Source organism: Canis lupus, chromosome 10 (assembly GCF_011100685.1).
Source record: "Canis lupus familiaris isolate Mischka breed German Shepherd chromosome 10, alternate assembly UU_Cfam_GSD_1.0, whole genome shotgun sequence".
Lineage (NCBI taxonomy): Eukaryota > Metazoa > Chordata > Mammalia > Carnivora > Canidae > Canis > Canis lupus.
This window is the reverse complement of record NC_049231.1, coordinates 53,195,727-53,214,890: the sequence shown is the minus strand read 5'-3', so window position 1 is coordinate 53,214,890 and position 19,164 is coordinate 53,195,727. Positions and strand designations below refer to the sequence as shown.

At 34.0% G+C, this 19,164-nt stretch overlaps 1 protein-coding gene across 1 annotated transcript in view; it reads left to right on the top strand.

Moving 5' to 3' along the window:
• Positions 1 to 19,164, top strand: part of NRXN1 (neurexin 1) — a 1,110,090-nt gene that overhangs the window by 505,095 nt on the left and 585,831 nt on the right. Inside the window, 1 exon segment of the mRNA XM_038551252.1 lies at positions 17,860 to 17,982. Coding sequence (XP_038407180.1) covers positions 17,860 to 17,982 — 123 coding nt within the window.

Sequence of the window (19,164 nt, the reverse complement as noted above, 5' to 3'; positions counted from 1 at the left end):
GAAATTTGAATCAGATATTTTTTGCTATTAATAAGACCTTTTTTCTTTTAGTTTATTTTATTGTGAGATGCATGATTCAAATTTCACTCATGTTAAAGAAAACAATAATAATTTTCTGTATTTGAAGCATTTGGTATTTTTTTACTTATATGCTGTGATTCAGGTTTGAGAGTTAATTCCTAAAAAATCAAAAAGACTAAAAAGAACTCAGTGACTTCTACTTAAAACAATCTGCAATTTTTAGGACAGCCTTAATGTTCAATGATGATCAAAAGTGTCATGCCATGGCACTCATTTTACTTTTTACTAGTAAAGAAAAATATGGATTAGAAAACTTTCTACAAGTTTTAGGGGGAAGAAAGGAAAAATAAAATAAATCAAAGACAAGGAGACAAACCATAAGAAACTCTTAACTATAGGAAATAAATTTAGGGTTGCTGGAGGGAAGGTGGGTGGTACAATGAGGTAACTGGGTGATGGGCATTAAGGAGGCACTTGATGTAATGAGCACTGGTTATTGTTTTCAAATGATGAATCACTTAATTCTACCTCTGAAACTAATAATACAGTATAAATGAATTAACTTGAAACAAAAAGAAAAACAAAATTCTACCAGTTTTGTATTCCTAATTTTACTCAAAAGAAAAGCACTAACAATTTACACCCCATTAATTATTTATCAGAGAATATGAAAACAAATATTATGATCATGGATTTCAATTCCATATATAGTCACTAGAAAGGAATTATGCATCTCTGCTACCTGCTGAAGTAGATGCATATCTTAAAAGATGATACAATACCTTTGTATTTTTTGTTTGTTTGTTTGTTTTTTAAAGATTTTTTATTTATTCATTCATGATAGACATAGAGAGAGAGAGTGCGAGGCAGAGACACAGGCAGAAGGAGAAGCAGGCTCCATGCCCGGAGCCCAATGCGGGACTCGATCCCGGGACTCCAGGATCGCGCCCTGGGCCAAAGGCAGGCGCCAAACCGCTGAGTCACCCAGGGATCCCCACGATACCTTTGTTTACTTAACTATGGGTCAGATATAATTAATATAAGCATTCCAGCTTAGCTTCCATTTATGAGTATACATATTCTTAAACACCATGGTTTCAAACATAGAATATCCATTTTTTTAAGATCTTGGAGAACTTTGATGATTTTTAAAAGTTTTAGTCTTGAAAAATAAGTGTTTTGTTATTTGATTAATTAGAAATATTTTACTATCTTATGGAATTGGCAGTGTTTTCTGAGAAAACAGCTTAGGTATTTGAAGGTGTTTTGCAGAATTTGAAAATGTTGATTTTTTTTTTTTTAATTGGGACAAATTGCAACAACAACAACAACAAAAAAAGTAAATTTCATAGCCTGAGTTTCAGAGAAATGCTAGAGTTTATAGTTAGTAAGTTAGTTTTCCTAAAGATTATGGTACACCATATAAACACTAACCAAAATGTAAAATATATTATTTTACATTGATGTCTATACACTCAATAATTTGATTTTAGCCTAGAATTTTAGAATTTTTTAATTACAATGAAAACTAATGAATTTAGTTCCCACTAACTCAGAAGTTATGTTCATTCAAATATTCTTTAGACTAAAATATTTCACTATATACAAAAAAAAAAAATTGTTAAGCCATTGGAAACTTCTACTAGATAATAAAAGTGCATTTCTAATCCACTAAAGAGAATACACTTTTTTAAAAAATTGAAAAAAATTAAAAACATTTTAAAGCTTTTAAAATTGAGTATAATTGACACACAATGTTATATTAGTTTCAGATGCACAGTATAGTGATTCAACAAGTTTATACTTTATGCTATGCTCACACAAGTGTAGCTACCATCTGTCACCCTAGTAGGCTATTACAACATCATTGACTATATTCCTTACGCTGTGCCTTTTATTCTCCTGACTTTTTCATTCCAAACTGGAAGCCAGTTTTTCCCACTCCCCTTCACCATTTTGCCCATCCCCTCACCTCCCTCTCCTCTGGAAACCATCAGTTTGTTCTCTGTATTTATAGATCTAATTCTGCTTGTGTGTGTGTGTGTGTATGTGTGTTTCAGATTCCACATATAAGTGAGACCATATGGTATTTGACTTTCTCTGTCTGACTTATTTCACTTAGCATAATATCCTCTCTAGATCCATCCATGTTGTCACAAGTGGCATGATACTTTTTTATTGCTACATAACATGCCTATATATGTATACATGTCACACACACACACACACACACACACACACACACACCCTACATCTTCTTCATCCATTCATCTATGAATGGACTGGGTTGTTTCCATATCTTGGCTATTGTAAACAATGCTACATTGAACATGTGGGTGCATAGATCTTTTCAAGTTAGTGGGTTTTTTTTTTTCCCTTTGGGTAAATACCGTAATGGAATTATTGGATCATATGGCATCTCTATTTTTAATTATTTGAGGAAATTCTATACTGTTTTCCACAATGGCTGCATGAATTTACATTCCCACCAACAGTACACAGGTGTTCATTTTTCTCCACATCTTCACCAACAGTTGTTATTTCTTGTCTTTTTGAGTTTAGCTAAGAAAATACACTTTTGAATGCTTGGTAAGAATTTGTTTACCTTTGTTCACTGTTCTTATCTATTCATTAAAAATAATTCCTGAAGACTGTTACTAGTCCATTGTTTAAAATAATAATATTGTTTCTACAATATTTTATGTTAATTTATATTGTACCTCTGTTTTTTGGTTTTGTTTTTTGTTTTTTTTTTTAAGTATTTAAGGATTTTTTTTTTTTTAGTATTTAAGAAATAGACATATATTTAGGTTATATTGATGGAGGTTTATTATATGAACACACTAAGAGTAGATATAGATAAGAAATAATTCCAGTCACAATATGACAAGTTTTGGGGAGATTAGAATGGGACCCAAGAACTGAAAGATTGTTCAACACACAGTGTGGCTCCAATGGCCCAGGTATTTTGCCATCCTTTCATCTGCTGTCACTTAAGGCTCCCTTCTCCGTGTTGTGCTATTATGGTAACTTCATTATCTTCTGTCTTTTCTTCTGATGCACTTGCTACTCCTCTCCTCTATACCGATTTGCTTCAGCTCAGTTATAGCTTCTATCTATTCCTGTTGTCTTTATTCATAGTATCTCCTCTCCTGCCTCATGGTTTTGGTTCTCTGCCTTTTCCTGAGCATTTCCTTTGGCTTTTTGCTGATCTTTCACCAACTGTTGTCTCTAATGGGTTATGTAATCAGACCCCCCTAGAAAGAGAATGTAGTGGATTCATTATTTATTGTTTTGCTATTGAGCAGAACTTTCAAATAATGTCATCTCATAAACTACTGACCAGATTTTAGTCTGGAGGCAGATACCAATGGGTAATCCAATCAGCTATCATCAGAGCAGGGGTCCACATAATATACTCTCCTCAGAGGAATGCAGGAATAGCAGGTTTTCCACACAAGCATCTTTTCTCTAGGGTATCTGATTAAAAATGTTTTTACCCTATCCATAAAATACCCATGAGGATTACAATTTCTTCAACGGATAACTGGCTAACATATGGTATATAAATCAAGTGGGGAAGGCTCTTGAAATTGGGGTGGGGAAGAATGAATGAGGCCATCAAGGAATTTGAAGGTGGAGAAAAATTCAGCGTGCTCATAGCTCTTATCCATTTCTTTTACTTGTTACCAGTGGGAGCAAAGAGCAAGATGAATAAGAAATGCATTATGAAAACAGCTTCCCCAAAGACAAAGTCAGAATTTCTGAGGATATTTAAATTACTCCTATTTTTATTGCACTGAATACTGGATTATTTGCTTCTTGTTATTTGTTCTTTGAATGCATCACTCATAAAGTTGTGAGAATTCTTTACCCTCCCATCACCCTTCCTGGGAGATCAGTATAAATATAGACTTGAAATATTTTGTGCAAAGTACTACTGAAATAAGTTAAATTTCAAAGTCAATTGCCTTTTACTATAGATAATTATCATAGTTAAAATTGCTTTAGAAATGTAAAATTTAAGGTAAGAATAATCAATTCTCTTTTAAAATTTGCATATAAATAATATATGCAGCCTGTGAATATAGGCACTCATTAAATTGTCAGATACATTAAAAAAAATCAACCCATTTTGGAAATCAATAAATTTCTAGTATAAATTAACGTGTATTACAACAAAATCCAAAGAGTTCTGAAATGTTTTACATTTCCGTAAGTACAAAGGAAATAGTTAATCATGTAAAAATTAAAATCCAAACATTATAGAACTAATATACTATAATGACGTGCCTTAAAATCTGCCATTACTAAAAAAAAAAAAAAAAATCTGCCATTACTGATTTTTCATTAATTATGAAGGTGTCCAGTAAAATAAATAAATAAATGATTTAATAAGTTATGCAAGTTCCCTTGGAATACATACATATTCACCAAATAATGTTCAAATAGGTGGACCAAAGTGGAGGTAGGACATGATAATGCTTACAATAACATTTAAAAATATATATAAGTGATAATAACCACATAGAATTCTGAGCGTGTCATGATAGGTGATGAGATGCTTGAAGTATTTTAAACATTTATAAATTAAATTCTTTTATCTGAAGATTCAGTTCAGGAAATCAACTGAGAAGCTTTACACTATCAAAAATAATATTTGGAAAATTGATCAATTCTTTAAACTGCTCAGTTAAGGAAAATTAGTTCAAACCATAAACAATGAAGAAATAATTGGTATCTCCTATTTTTTGAGTTGTTAATTGCAAAATTGACAAAGAACCACAGTAACAAAATGGCTTTTCTGCAATGTTTCTGGAAATACATCCCTCAAAATGTTTACAGCACCTGCTATATAAATTGTGGGTAATTTTCAATTATCATATGTTTGTATTATGATTTGTATATTCTAAATGAATTTGAAAACTAAATTTCCCACCAATTTTAACTTACAAAGCAGTCAAAATGAGTCTCTTTTTGAATAACACTTGACTCCTAATCATCCATATTTGGAAGCTAGAGGAAACAGAAATTTTGAAAAGTGGCCTAACATTTCAGTCCTCAGAGAAAAATTTTATTCTTATCTTAAATGCCCTTATAACATATAGTGCTTTGCATGTTACATTCTTCATATATAACACATTGTGTAATGTATGTTTCTTTGGAAATATAGGTTCATATGTTTTTGCAACTTGTTCTTTTATTTTAGCATATATTGCTAAACATTATAAACATTACGTACAGCATGTGACTATGACATGTAGTATTTTAAAACCTAACTAATGCTCAGCTTAGGTTTTCTGCCAAAGTAATATAAAGCAGGTCTAGGTCACTGAGCTAGTGGAAGAAATATAAAATAAAAAACATATATGTACAAAAGTAAGTATATCATGATTCATCAGTGATCTCAGAGCAGTCAAATTAAAACTGACTTGAGGCATCTGTGAGCAAGATCTTTAAAAACAAACCAGAACAGAATAACCATGAATGAAAAGATAGTTATAGATGCATTGATGTAAATTATCGTTGACCGTAATCCACTAAGTGAAAGCCTAACAAATGTAATCTCATCACAAGAAGATTGACCAGGAACAAGCATGCAGACATCATGACATTACTTCTAGCAGTAGGTAGACCAGCTCAAAGGAACCTGCAAACACTATTTCCTCACACTGGGCAAGTTAACTTGGCATAGAATTTAGTTGGTAATGACTGTTGCTATAGTTGAACAAGTACTTTTTTAGAATACTTCCAGGACAGAAAGGGAGGGCATTCATTTCAGGATATTTTGACCCAAAGACACCTTGAAATAAAAGAGAAATCTCAATATTTTTCCCTTTACTAACATAAATAGTTGAATAAAATCATAGCACTCAATAACTAAATCATAGCACTTAATGACTAAAATAAGTCATTATAAATAAATAAGCCAATGATGATAAAAGAAAACAATCACATTAACACTATCTGTTATTATGTTATTAAAATTCAAAGTAAAGAAGGATTTTGAAAGTCATTGTATCATTGGGAAAAAGTATATTATTATTCCAATTTTCATATGATGCATGGATGAATTATATGTGTTACTTGTCCATAGCCTTCTTTGATGCAGTAATTGAGGAAAGAAAAAAAGACCAAAACAAATGAGATGCTACAGTTCAACATTTCTAAAGACAAAATATGTCTTATCATATTTCTTATAATGTGTTTTATTAAAAAAACACTTTCATAATGTTTAAGACAAATACTGAAAAATAGATTTTTCAAGCATCATAATGGCTTCCCAGGGAAAAGAAAAAAGGAGACAAATAAATAAACAAAGCTAGGAAGCTGAGATTTATTTATTTCTTCTAATATGCTTTTCATTTTTGGAGAAAGTTTGTACAAGAATACCCTAAAAGTAGTGAGGGAAAGCTAAATTTTATCAACTCGATCTTTAAAGATGGTCCAATGCACTTATATTAACAAGATATGGAAAACAAAACACAGGTAAAGCCATCTTTCCTTGTATTATGCAAAAATATGCATTTTTCTTGGCCCTCTCAATAAAAGAAATTCTGTAACTATTATAATACTGTGTTCAGATGAGGAATGATATATTCAATTAAATAATCTTTGTGTTTTATACTCTAATTTCATGGCTGTTTAGTGGATTGTCAAATATTTGTAAATTTTGCATGCTCAATATCTGTATGCTTTTTCATTCAGGTAGCTTGACATTTTGTAAGTATTGCATAAGACATATTAAATAAGTATCACTGTAAAATTAATATAATCCTTCTCTTTTCATGTTACACCAACTCTGAATATATTTTCCATTTATAATGCTTACTTAAAAGCACATTAACTATTTAGTACTTAATTATACCTGCAAGCTATCCTATTATGTGATAAGCATTTCTTGGAAATGACCTTTTTTCCTTAAAATAAAGTCACAGTCCAAATTTTTTCTTTCAGTATATTAGTTTATTTTATTACGCTTCTTCCTAAACTTGACAGTTGAGCTAGATTAGATTTAAAGAGAGCTATTTTTAAACATCCTTTGAACAGTATATTTGTATATTTTGTGTTCATTTTTACTGTTGTAAATATAATTATGTTCTTAAAAGGTAATTTATATTTCTTAAAATGTATGTTTTTCACATTGAAAATTATTTACATCAGAGATATTTATCCTGGTCTGTCATAAATGGGTACAATCAATGTCAATGCTATAGAGGCTAAATGTTTCTTAGTAGATGATTTAAACTTTGTTGATCCATTTGCCTAGAGCTATGATATTAAGCCAGATATGGAGCAGAAGGTGAGGCAGATACATAAACTAAAGTTTATTTTGTAGGTGATCGAGTAGGGTTGGTATGAGTTAGGAAAATGGCAGAGGAGTGTCTGAAGGGTTTTTCCAGCAGCTCTCCAGGGTCAGATATTTTTGCACACAAAGCCAATGTTTGTTTATAATCACTCATTAATTCTTGAATTCCTCTATTCCTAAACCAACTTTTCACTTGGAAATTATTGACTGCTAGCCTTAGGCCATTTTGCTCTCCCAGGCTCTACACAATATTAAATTTATTTTCAAGAGAACTGAGCAAAAAAAGTGTCCAAATAATTAACCAGAAAACTGAGTTACCCAAGCTCTCCAACTATACAGCTTACCAGATTCCATCCTGTCAAATACGAAAACAAAGGGATGAAGCTTTCTATTTCCTGACACTTCTTAGTGAATGTAAGCCTTAAAAGTTAATGGAGTAGTTATTTCTTTAACTATTTGGCTTAATTCAGTATCAAAAGATATTTCCTCTACCACACAGAATCCAACAAACTCTAAACAAATACACTCATTCAGCAAATATTTAGTGAATGACTCTTATATTAAAAGGTACTGAGCTATTGATATATGATATTTTCTTTGAAATTTTGAACATACTGAAGGGAAGATATAATAATAGTGATAATATAATAGTGACAATAATATTACTATAGCTGAGGGCTTACATGTACTAGGCATTGCTTTAAATTATTCAAATGCATTAAATCTATTAGTGTTGTGAAGTGTCTCTATTTTCACATAAGCTAGTAATATATATATATTATATATAATATATATATATTGAGGTCCAGAGAACTTAAGTAGATTACCCAAGTTCACTCAGCTAGTAACTTATGGAACTAGGATAAAAACCAAACCTGTGAGTCCAGAACACATGCACCAGACCAAGATATAGGGTTATAGCAATTTTAAAAACACAAGGATAGATTTAAATAACAATCTAACCAAAACAAATATAGTGTAATTAATTAGTGTTACTATTTTATTTCTCCACAGAATTTAAATAGTTTATAAAATGCCTTTATCCTGTTGTTTGTATTCATTTTTGAAAAACTAACACCTGAAACTTAATGTCTGACTTTATATTACTTACTCAAAGTACTTTTTAATTAGGGGACGGTGTTTCTGGTATTTTTAGTATAAAGAGATGTGTCTATCCTTAGGACTCTATAAACATCACTTTGCTTGTACAGAAAAGGCAAACAGCTCTCTCCATAAAGACATTCTGAATTGTTGTCAAGGATGTACCCTCCATTAAATTGAGGAGATGTTGAGGAGAGATGAAGAGGGAGGAGTTATATGGCTTGGCAAGTAGCTCAGCTTCATGATTGTTAGGATGATTATTAGCCTGTCACCAAACACTAGACCTGGCCAGTAAGACAGCTTCTCTGATACCCCAGGGGCCTTGCCATTAAGTGCAGACAGTATGGGGAAGGTGACCCAGCTGTTCCTCTTAAGTGAATAAATGAAGTGTTTTGTTTCCAGCTTTGTCTGCATATTTTTGTAATATAGAGCTAAATGAAACTTTAAAATAAAAAACCACAAGACTTAATTCTCCTAATCAGGGCTGGCCTCAATAGCATGCAATGTGTATAGTCACCCATGGTCCTATGCCTAGAAGGATCTGTGCTTGAATTCATGATCTGCTGTAACTGTCCTAAAATTCTTCATTTTGAACAAAGGCCTCACAATTTCATTATGTACGGAGCTTCCAAATTATTTTATGGGTCTTTCCCTAATAATGTTAGTGAATAGTAGAGGAAGAATGTGGAAGTACAATTTTCATGTGTCTAATTTTAATTTATAATTAAATCCCTAATTGATTCATGTGAGAAATAAAAACAAAAGAATTTTGCTCCCAGCCCAATATCTAGGCATGGAGAGAGATAAAATAGAAACATTTAATGAGAGTTACTCCTCCTCCCTCCCTTCCCTCCTCCTCTTCCCTTCCTCCTCCTCCTCCTCTCTTTCTTAAAGCAGAGGTTAGATTATTTTTTAAGTAATTATTTTAAAACCAGAAAAAAAGCAAGATCAAAGAGCAGGCTAAAGGTGTCATAATTACCACCTGAGAAACACATCTTCTTGTTATTTACAAACAGGAGTGCTGCTGCCAGGAACCATGACTCAGGTATCAAGCACCGTGGCTCGAGCCTCTGTTTCTGCTGCTTTTCTCTCTTCCCATTATTGTCACAATGACAAGGTTTGTTTCCAGCTTGTGCTTCCCACAGGGTCCTGCCTCCTACCAGAGGTTACCATCCTCAAAGTCAATTGCCAAATAAAACATGTTAGTAGCTGGAAATGTGGATATATGTAGACACCTAATTTTATATACACATGAAGATACCATGCATTTTAATAAAGGTGCTATTCTAAATTTGTAGAACCAGCAAAGGGGCCTAGGGGCACCTGGCTGGCTCAATTGGTAGAGCATGTGACTACTGATTTTGGAATTTGTGAGTTTAGACCCCATGTTGGGCATAGAATTAACTTAAAAAATAAAGCAAAACAAAACAAAAACCCAAGCAAACAAAAAAGCAATGCAGCAGAAGGGCTTTGAGATTGACTTCTGCCATTTAAAGCCTTTTCAAGTGGTTTTTAGTTTTTATTATGTTATTTTACTGACAAGAAAACTCAGACCAGGAGCCGTAAGTGGAAGACCGAATTAGCATAATTTATGTTATGCTAAATTTAATGACAATATTGAGTCTAAAACTCATGTCCCATGACTCTTAAGTTCTTGAATATATTTCCATTAGTTATATCTTTAATACTCAATATAAAATATATGGCATATAAGGATTTAAATTGTCTATGTATATTTTACAGCTTGAAGCACACATATTTTTATTGAAACAAAGCCACACCCATTTGTTTACATATAGTCTATGACTGCTTTCACAGTACCAAGGCAGTGTTGAGTAATGTAACCCCATCCTGCAAAACCAAATGTAATTACTAAACAACCCATTACAGAAAAACTGTTTTGATCCCTGATGAATGTAAGCATTTTGAGAATCTAAGCTGGAATATACACATGCTGAGATCAGTGTTTAGCATAAAATAATTTTTAAACTTTAATAATAGGATATGGATACCACATAATCCAGAATGAATTAGAGTAGTTAAATAGGATAAACAACAGACACAATATGGACCATTCCATTTTAAAATTTCATAATTCTATGATGCTATGGTGCTGTATCTTTTAATTCAATTACTGGGTGCTAAAGGCAGTTTAATGATCTAAAGAACAATTGAACACACATGTATAAATATATAATCTATATGTGTAAGGCAATGGTAGATTTTTTTTTTAAACAACAGAGCTATGAAAACTTTAGGATCTACTTTTACATAATGTCCATCTTCAGCTGTGGTTGAAAAGACACACCTATTCTTAATAAAATCAAGGTAGTTGATGGATCATTTCCAGAAGACAAGTGGATTCCTACCTGCCTATCATCTATGCAGATTGCCAGGTTACAGCTTTGCAGAAGCACCCAACGAAATCCCCGTGCTCAATAAATGGCTTTATTGAGTGAACAGATTAACCACTTATATAACAAGATAAAGTTATAAAATAGGAATTATTTACATTTGATATTTAAGGCAACATGAAGGAAATCCAGAACCAACTGGTTTGAACTATACTAGGAAATATGGTAGCTGATACAGATGGTCCATTTTTATAGCTAGCATCTTTAAAATATACCAGTAGAGAGAGATAATGACCTAAAGGGTATGTAGGAATCTCCGCTTTGTGGCTGAGATCTAAGTGCTTTAAAAATCAAAGTATAATTGGTACAGATTTGCTTTTCTCCAGCCACGTCCATTTTTTAGCTCCAGAGACAGGTGTCATTTTAGTCTACTAAACATCTTTGATCACATTGCTTCATAAATTCCTTAGCTTTATTTCATTCTTCTCTATTTCTCTTTACTATTTCCACCCCCCATTCAAAAACTGTAAGTAGTTCACAAAACATTTTCACACAAGACTATTTTCCAGAAAGCATCTAAGGTTAGTTTATGTGAATTTCATTATGTATATTTTGGGTCTAAAAGTATTCATCACAAATATGAAAATTAAGTTAAATATACTTGCAAACAGACCTGGTATTGGTCAATAAAGGCTTATTTAATCTTATTAGACATACATATGTGTGTGTATGTCCATATATGTATATATATTTAAACTAACCTCCCTTGGAACTATCTGTAAAAAGAGAGAGTTGGATTAATTATCTGTACATCTCTTAAAAGCTATTCTTTTCTTCATTAAATAAATTAACTTATTGATTAAAGCTTTTCCCCAATACTTTCAAACAGGATTTAAAGTGATTACAAAAGTATTTTAAACTAAGTAATTGTGGAGAAAAGCCAACATGAAAGGAAGGAAGGAAGGAAGGAAGGAAGGAAGGAAGGAAGGAAGGAAGGAAGGAAGGAAGGAAAGGAAAGTTAAAGGAAGGGAAATCTAGTTGATCAAATTAAACACAAATCCTAAATCTTGGTTTCCTTATAGCTAGAAATAAGGAAAGGCAATCTGTTCCAGAACTCACATGATCTATGAGGAAACAGTCTACAGAATCTTCAGAAGAGAGCCTATAAATTTGGATTTTGCGATTAAGGGTGTGTTGAGAATTCATGCAAGAGGACAGATAAAGCACATAGACTAACAATGGTAGCTTTGAATAGCTCTGAACCTTGAATCAATGATGTTCTGGAAGAATAGTTTTGTTTTTTTTTTAATTCATAGGTGGCATCCTTTTATTTTAATCAAATATGATTTTTAAAGTGAAGAGTTACTTGTGCATGATTTTTAAAAACCTTTCTGGTGTTTTCTAATAAGAAAATCATCCTTTTTCTAAAGGGAGAAATGATCCACCTAGAAGGTTCTATAGAGTCTAAGTGTTCTGGGTGGTGCCTTAGGGACAATGTTAGCCTACTTTTTAAGTAGCAGGGAAACTCCCACTTTACATCACTTTATGTTCTTTATGCAAGATTACAGGTGGAAAAAAAAAATCCATTGATTTAAAAGTAATAATAAAACCACTGCCCCAGTTTAGCTCCTGGATTTTCACATTGCACAGCTATATTTGTTCTGAGTAAGGCAAGCTTAGAGAGATACTGGGTCAGAGTCTCCCACACTGCCCAGCCCTGATCTGATCCTTGAAACAGTGAATAATTTACCATAATTAAAAGAGTTTCTTAAAAATCACCATTTCACCACATAACCTTTTATTAGTGATTTATTTTCCTAAGTGAACTTGTCCACTCGGCAGGGGCATATCTTCATGCATAATTGTGTATTTCCTGTTGACCATTTCCTGATTACTTGGTGCTAAATTTTGAGTGATACCAAGATGACAAAAACAGTTGTCCTCCTTAAAATTTGACTACATAAATTAATAAGCACATGTGTTAGCATATATTAATATTGTCCTACTGTATTCATTTGAGTTTAGTAATTCTGGGTCTAGGATAACTCACTGAAGTTCTGTCTTCTGCCTACCCATGTCAAAATAAAAATGATGAAATTGACAATGATAATAGTTACGTCTCATGAATTTGGAGACTGTCACTATACTATTGCACTCTTTCCTGTTGCCACAAGTTTGGAAAATCGTGCAGGGTTAGTTCTCTTCCTTCCAAGAATGACAAAATTGTTAAATTGGCTTACAGGAGAGTATTTTTTATATGTTCTTACCAAGTATCCTCATTTTACCAATGAAATATGAGGAACAGAAAAGATAAATGACTTACTCAAGCTGACATAATTAGTTGATGGCAAATGTAAGGAAAAAAATCCAATTTTCTCCACCACCTCCTCATAGTGAAAATGAAGGTGAAAAGTAGTTAGCAAATGTGATTACTAATCTGGTCCAAAACAGCTATCATCTTTTATCAAGCGTATATCTTAGTGGTTAAATCAAGACTCTATAGTAGTAGATTTCAAAGAAGGATTTGTCTGACTTACTACTGACTGTACCCCTCACTCCCACCCACCCCCATTCCTCTCAGTCCGGTGCCTCAAGTTGGGGTTATCTTCAACCCTTCTTAGGACTAAAATTGTAAGGACACTTGAACTTTTTACATGGGTAAGTTGTAGAAGGACAACTAAGTTGAACTAGATTGAGGAAAACTAGAGAAAAAAATGTTTATTGTAAAAAAAAATGTTTATTGTGTCTACTTCCATCAGTAATGAATGACTTTAAATTATTTAAATGAATGTAAATTAATGAATTTTAGCTACAGAGTCACCAGAAAACCTAGTGTCTATTACCACCTAGTATTCACCAAAAATGGAAAACACTTGTACCATAGTTTAAATTCCATTGAAAAGAAGTAGTATGTATTCTTGCTTGACTTTCACCTTAGATGCAGAACAAATCATAGTCATGGACCAAATTGTAGAGTCAGATCTTGGTGCTCTTTAAGAAGTTCAGTCTAGTTCAGCGTAATATAATGTCAGAATAATTTAAAGAAAGTTCACTAGACTCCCAGTCTGGGGACCTGGACTCTTCATTTAAACAGAAGAAGATCATCTAATTGCTTCTAACCTCAGGTAGTTTGTTTGTAGATGGCTCTGTGAGCCGCTCTACTTCCCACATCCCTTCTAGTCCTAAAATTCTTTACCATAACATTATCCTGTAGAGTTGATGTTTGATCCAGTCTAGTTAAATATTAGTTGTTGGCATTCATACACATTGCACCTTTCTTTTACTGTCTGCAGATCATTTTGAGGCCTGTGGAAAGGACACTGAAAGGGACTTGGAAGATCTCAAGATCTCAGTCTTGATTCCACTCCTTACTGCCCCTATGACTTAAAACACTCAATCTTTCAAAATCTTCTTTCCTAACTAAAATGTAGAAAAAAAGAACCTCTATGACTTAATAGGTTACAGTAAGAATCAAGTATAAGAAAGTTACAGTTCTGGCTACGAGAAGTCCAAAATCACTGGTAGGTTTGGTTGTTGGAGAGAGCTCCCCTCCTGGCTTGCAAATGGCCACCTTCTTTCTGTGTCCTTTCATGATGGAGAGAAAGAGCTCTGATGTCTCTTTTTAGGAGATAACCAATCCTTTCATGGGGCTCTGTCCTCTCGACCTCATCTAAGCCTAATTACCTCTCAAAGATTCCAAATCCTAACACCATCACATCAGAGATTAGGGCTTCGACAAATGAACATTCAGTCCATCACACTCACATTAATGCTGGGAGCAAGAAGTTATGGTCAATGCTCTCATTTCCCAAAAGAAGAGAAAATTTCAAAAGGAATTCAGATCATCAACGGCTGTGGTGATTATAGTTTTGCCATTAAAATTTTTACAAGAGGACAAATGACTCTCACACTCAAAATTAGAACAGTTAAGCCATCTTTCCTTACCAATTCATTATGTTTTAAACATGAAAATGTAAGATCTCTAAGGCATTGTGAAGATCATCTATACCATCTCCCCCCTTTCTTAAGTAGGGTTACGAGACCACCAGAAGATGAATGTTACAGCAAATTGCTGATTGTTGGGGCACCTGGGTGGTTCAGCTGGTTAAGTGTTTGCCTTCAGCTCAAGTCATGATCCCAGAGTCCTGGGATCGAGCCCCACTTTTTTCTCCCTGCTTGGTGGGGAGCCTGGTTCTCCCTCTCCCTCTGCTGATCGTGCTCTCACTGTCTGTCTCTCTCAAATAACTAAATAAAATCTTTAAAAAAATCGCTGATTATGTGGACTCAGTCCCAAAAGATGAGCTTTATATACCATGCCATTAGATGTGTTTAGAGATTTGCTTCTACGATGACTTATCCAGAGGATGTGTAAGGTTTCCTAATACTGTGATCATTCTGTAGAGCAAGCCGGAAGTCAACAAAGAACAGCTTTCCCACCCCCTTCATTTAGATGGAGGGCAACTGAAAAGTTAAGTTTCTAGCCAAAGGTCATATAGCTTGGAGGCAGGCTAATAATGCAGGGAAACACATGCAGGCTTTGAGTCCCTTGGAACTAGAGTGAAACACTTTTCTGTCACATTTTAGCTGTGTGACCTTGGGGCAAGAAGTTTTAGCTCTCTAGGCCTTCAGTTCCACATCTGCAAAATGATAACAATGTAAAGATGAAATAAGTTAACAGATAAAATACCTGCCACCTAATAAGCATTTACCAGCTCCAACTTCTTTCTTAGTGGCAAATCAAGGACTGGCACCCACAGTTCTTGACTCCCTGTCCAGTGCACTCTCCGCTACTCTTCAAGTTGCATAGATAGCACTCTTTTGAACTGAGAATATTAAGTGCATTTTTTAAAACCTTGTCTTCCAAAATCAATCTCTTCACATTTTTAATAATGAGAGAAAGGAGCTTGAAGTTGGCCCACAGAGATTTTTATGAACCAAAGGGTTATTTTTAATTGGATTTTGTGCCTGTTGTTATAGAAATAGTTGTTTCATAGATTAAGCATTATGACTTGAGAGCAAAATCAAGCCCAGAATGGGGTGTAATGATGATATCACCCGTAAGCTGCTTTTTCTTGACAAAACACTTTTAAAATTAAGAGAACAGGAGTGAAGCAGCTTCAAAAGCACACATTTCTAAGAGAAAAAAGTCTTCCCTATAAAAATAGCTTTAACATGATATATTCGCTTTTCAAAGATCAAAACTGAGAATGACCCTTGCTGCCAGTAGGATGCTAAGATTCTGCAGAGTTATTACGCTCTTCTTTCTTCACTGTTGAAACTAGAAAGAGTTCCTTTGATCGTGGAACTTACTTTCAACATTTAGTCTCAAAGCTTTTTATTTTATTTTATTTTATTTTGCCGTTGCTGAACTAAGAGGCTTCCTCTAGTTATTTAGTGATCAGTCTCTCAAAACTGTTCTGTCTAGACTCGTTCTTATTCATGTATCCAGATGTGTAATTTAACTTCTCTAAAGAAACAAAAAGAGATCGTTTCCAATCTTAATGATGGTTTCCTTTAAAGACATGAAGCAGTCTCTCCTGCAACATTTAGCTTATCTCACTGGTTAATTTTCAGCCCCAAAGAAACCCCAACTAAGGAAGCTAGAACTTGACATCCTAATAGAGAAATCAGGATAGCCAGCAGTACCAAATGCAAAGACCGATCTGTTGTTGGATGGACTACGGAGGTTCTTCTAATTGGTTCTATTACTGTTTCTCTTTTTTCTTTCCTTCTTTCTTTATTCTCTTTTTTTTCCTTTTCTTTTTCTCCTTTTTCTTGGCCTTTTCTGTGTCCTCCTATGATTCTCGGACATTGATGGGTTTTGTTGGTAGAATTTGGTTGAAGAAATTGTGAACCCAACCTTGATGCTCTCAATCAGTTGAAAGTCATGAAACTCAATGATGCCACATCCTTCATTATTTTAGCATACGGACACATTTCAGTACTTACAAAAGAGAGGGAAAAATCCATCACCAAATAATATATCTTTAAAAACTTTCCATGATTTTTTTCTCAGTAAATCATAGTGTCCAATGAATGGAAGTATTTTTTTTAATTAAAAAGTTTCAAGTTATAGAAAGTTTTTTTTTCTTTTCCTTGCTTTGTTTTTAAGTAGAAGAGGAGGGATATTTTTCTAATGTGTCATTTCATTGATTTCCACAAAACAACTTTCTGAAATAATTTGTCTGTCCTTAGCCAATGTACATGGATTTACATAGATTCACTGGCAGTTACTTTCCCAGGTGACTACATTTCTTGCCTTTTTTCTTATTGTCCTCAGTTGGAAATCCTTGCCCTCTAGAGCTGTTCAGTCTCACTTTTCTTTTTTCCTTCTCACCCAACACATGGACCTTTATTGGCTGTGACCTCTCTCTCTCTCTTTTCATTTTCTAAGAGTCCATACTTTTACCTAAACTCACTCCACTAGACTTAGTTTTTAGATGCAACATTCCATAAATTTAAGAATTTGGTGAACATTGGAGATACATGGGGTAACAGTGAAGAACAGCTATCACACAGTGCAGTACTCAGCACAGTCTCCTCACCAGAATCTAATCAGCCAGTTGCTCCAGCTGAAGATGCTTAGCTAATTACTTATGGTCAGCTCTCTCCCCAAAGTCAGAGGCTACAGCACTGCTATCTGCTTCATTAGTAAGAAAGCCAGAACTGCAAATATCAGAGAATTCATTACGAAAAATAACAACAACAACCAAGTATGTGTAAATTTGGGAGGCTTCCCAATGCTATATTGACTGTGCCTATTTATGACAACAAGGTTCATTCACGTGTCTTTGATCAATGCATAATGTTAAAGGTTCTTCTTAAAGTGTCACACCTGAATGTCTGTTAACTTGTCATTTTCCTTGCTTGCTCTGACTCTAATGGGCTTGAAAATTGATCCAGCCAGTCTCTTCCTCCTCTCTCTCTCTCACCTCTCTCTCATTTTTCTCTTGTCTCTCCTCCTTCTCCCGTGCTCCCCCACCCCTTACTTTGTCTCTTTCTCTCACTCTCTGTGAGGTTCATTTGCTCGACTGATTCTGAGTGTCCATAATGACTGTTTGGCATATTCTACAGGCAAAGGTCCCGAGACCCTTTTTGCTGGCTATAACCTCAATGATAACGAATGGCACACAGTGCGTGTGGTCCGTCGAGGAAAAAGTTTAAAGTTAACCGTGGATGACCAACAGGCCATGACAGGTAAATCCCCCTGTTTCCATTTCCTTTTCTTTTGTTGAAGCTTTAGCTTTTCCATTTCTTACAGGTAACTGGAAACCAGCCACACAGCTTGAAGCTGTTATACACAGTTCATTTTCCGCTCCAATTTTTCCAGCAACAATGCCACTTAATAAGCAGTATGTTCAATGTTTTTTTCTCTCAAATGAGGAATATTTTCACGTCATGTTCTTTCCTGTTCAATAATTCAAGAAAATGTTATATGTTTCAGTGCTGTGGCTTGATGGATATCTTAGGGTCTCCTAAAATATTGAAGTCATTGTTTACATGCCAATTTCTCTTCAATTTCTTTGTTTTTTTTGAAATATATTTTTGGCCATAAACAGCAGCAAGCTATACTTTTTAGTATCTAGGTAAATTGATATGCTGGCATTCTGTTGGGTGAACCACTTTTATAAGCTGTAATAGATCATTTCTAGCCATTTGCCTCAGTTGGTTAAACTCTAATATTAAGGATGTCAAGTTCAATCCCTGATATGTGGATTCCTAACTGAGGTGAGCCATGTAAAATCCACCCCGGAGACTTAGGGAAACCAAATGAAAGAGGAATTGGTGCACCTTTGTTCTCTCTGCTGAAAATAACTCCAAGTACATGACCCGCTGGGATATTAACTCTTTTTCTTTTTAAGAGAACATCCCTAAAATTCTTAATTATTTTAGTATAAGGCACAAGACAGTCCTTGTGCAGCGGAGAAGTGTGTCCTACATTCAGTCCTGAGGGGTTCCCATGATCAGAGATCATTGATTCTATCAATATGGAAATAGCATGTGTGGGATTTTAACTTTTGAGAGAATTATTTCTGAGTTCAAATAAAGCAAACTATCAACTTAAAGCTCTCTTTACTATGTTACATTCTAATAGTGCTTTATGGCTTTCCAAAACTTTTTTCTACATGTGGGTGCAACTTAATTTCAGAATTACCTGAAGAGCTTTAAAAGAACCAGTTCCTGATCCAACATCCCAGAAAGTCTAGCAAAAGCCCAGTAATTTAAAAAAAAAAAAAAAAAAAAAAGCCCAGTAATTTTTTTTTCCTTTTTCATTTTGTTGTTTTGTTTTAGGTTTGGGGGGTTTTGTTTGTTTCTGTAAAATCTCTTTAAAGGGGACTCTCATGCAGCTGGTTCATGGATTAGCATATAGACACTGCT